Raw genomic sequence first — 2,500 nt, forward strand, 5'->3', positions numbered from 1 at the left:
AGTATTGAGTCTTCATAGCATTTTGTTGAAAACTATTTAACCCAATGCCACTGGGCATGGCATGTACACACACATGCCATTCCCAGTATCTCAGCTATTTACCCTTTGCCTTGATTTTTAAAATATTTTCTTGTATCTTATATTGCTGTTAGTAATTAATGTCAATGACATTATAATAGTTATGATGTCAAAAATAAAAGTAACAGCATTGATGTTGAAAGCATTAGTAAAAAGTTAAGGAACAGTGACATCAGGTAAGGTCATAATGTCAGCTAATTGACTCCTTTGTGGCTAAGCAGTTGTGGACTCCTCTATGTCCAGAGACACTTCACAAAACATAATTACAGTGAATACGGCAACATGGGTTTAACAAAAAAAATGTTTTGCAGGAGCAGTATACCCAGAGAAGTATCTACATCAATGTCAACTTTCCAACAACATGAACAAAGTATTCAAGACGAGAACACAGATTTCACAGCCGGAAATGGCAAAGAAACTACGTATGTTGAAGAGGAGGTGGCAAAGTTTAGGTTAATGGCAAGCTCGTGGTGGGACCCTCATGGCGACTGCAAGCCCCTCCATTCCCTGAATAAATTAAGGTTGGTTGACGTTTCCAGCTTCCAGTTGTTTTGATGCGCTAAAAGATAAATACATTTATTACCACTTTTTTTTGTCTTGTTTTGCCTTTGTATTTATTGGAGTTTTTTGCTGTTATATATATATTAATATGTATATGTATAAATAAAATGTATATATATTCATATATATATATTTATATATATTTATATATATATTTATATATATTTATATGTATATATTTATATATCATTATATATATATATAAATATATATCATTATATATATATATAAATTATATATATATATAATGTATATATATAATATATATTATATATATATATATATATAATATATATAATATATATATATATATATATATATATATATATATAAAATATATACATATACATATACATATACATATACATATACTATAAATATACATATTACATATCTATAATATAATATACATAATACACATAACAACACACAAAAAAACAACAAACAAAATAAATAAAAACACACACAACAAACACAAACACTAACTCTATCTTTCATTACATTCTCTCATTCTATCATCTCATTATCATTTCTTACTTCCTATCATCTATACTACATCCTACCTACTTCCCCATCTCTCCACACCACTTCCACTCTCGCATCTCATCCTCTCTCTACGCTCCTCTTTCTTTCCTCTATCCATCACATCCATCCTTTCTTTCTCTCTTCTTCTCTCTTTCTCTCTCTCTCTTCTCTCTCTCTTTTCTTTCTCTCTTTCTCTCTCTCTTCTCTCTCTCTCTTCTCTCTCTCTCTTTCTCTCTCTTTCTCTCTTCCTCTCTTCTCTGTCTCTCTTTCTCTTTTCTTCTCTCCTTTTCTCTTCTCTCTTTCTTTTTTTTCTCTTCTCTCTTTTTCTTCTCTCTCTCTCTTTCTTTCCTCTCTCTCTCTCTTCTCTCTCTTCCTCCTCTCTCTCCCTCCTCTCTCTCTCTCCCTCTCCCTCCCTCCCTCCCTCCCTCCCTCCCTTTCCCTCCCTCTCCCTCTCCTTCTACCACTCCCTCTCCCTCTCCCTCTCCCTCTCCCTCTCCCTCTCCCTCTCCCTCTCTTTTAACCAAAACATTTCTTTGCGTTACAGAGTGTCTATGATCTGTGATGGCTTAATACAGTCTGGTATTGCCAAGCCAGAGTATGTAGAGGGTCCCACTCCCTTAAAAGGACTGAAAATTCTCGATGTTGGATGTGGTGGTGGGATTTTATGCGAGGTAATGTCTTTCTCAAGAGTATATTTGTTCTTAAAAGTGTGGATTGCTTATCACTGATGTTAAGCTATAGTGTTTTGGTAATGTCATTATGCACAGATATTACTAATTGGGGAATGGTATTTGATACTGTATTACTTTATTTAAATAATGTATTATGAGATGGAATGAGATACCTACTTCCTTAGCTTAGAATGTTGATAAAAACTATGTGTAAAGATTTGATGAATGATAAAACTATCACCTTCAAGCATGAAATAGAATAATAAAAGTCTATATGAATTATATGAATGGGCTTTGTATATATTTAGGTTTGTCATATAATATTTTTGGAATTTAAGTTTATTTTCTTCAGTGAATTTATCAATTTTTTGGGCAGTCTCCGTGGATGAAATAAATTTTCTTTCCTCTACTCTCCTCTAGTTCGCTGAAAGATGTCACGTCGTTAGACCAATTTTTAGCTTCATTTATATTGAGATCACGTTTCTGAGATTAATCTGTGATTTCCAGCAGTTGGTTTTATGACTGATAAATTGATAGGATTAAATTGCTTGTCTTATTTTAGCGTGTTAATGCTGGGAGAGCATTTATCCCTGACCTTGTCCACACTCATTTGAATTTATTAATTTCGTATACATATATAGATGGTTACACAAGTTACCAAGGAG

General features: G+C 33.0%; 1 protein-coding gene across 1 annotated transcript in view; it reads left to right on the top strand.

Moving 5' to 3' along the window:
* The window catches only part of LOC119574623 (ubiquinone biosynthesis O-methyltransferase, mitochondrial-like), a 7,253-nt gene that overhangs the window by 1,451 nt on the left and 3,302 nt on the right, over positions 1 to 2,500 (top strand). The window contains exons 3-4 of the mRNA XM_037921983.1: positions 390 to 599; positions 1,709 to 1,835. Of these exons, the coding sequence (XP_037777911.1) occupies positions 390 to 599; positions 1,709 to 1,835 (337 nt within the window). The remainder of the gene's footprint in view (positions 1 to 389; positions 600 to 1,708; positions 1,836 to 2,500) is intronic.

The sequence above is a fragment of the Penaeus monodon genome, chromosome 6 (assembly GCF_015228065.2).
Source record: "Penaeus monodon isolate SGIC_2016 chromosome 6, NSTDA_Pmon_1, whole genome shotgun sequence".
Taxonomy (NCBI): Eukaryota; Metazoa; Arthropoda; class Malacostraca; order Decapoda; family Penaeidae; genus Penaeus; species Penaeus monodon.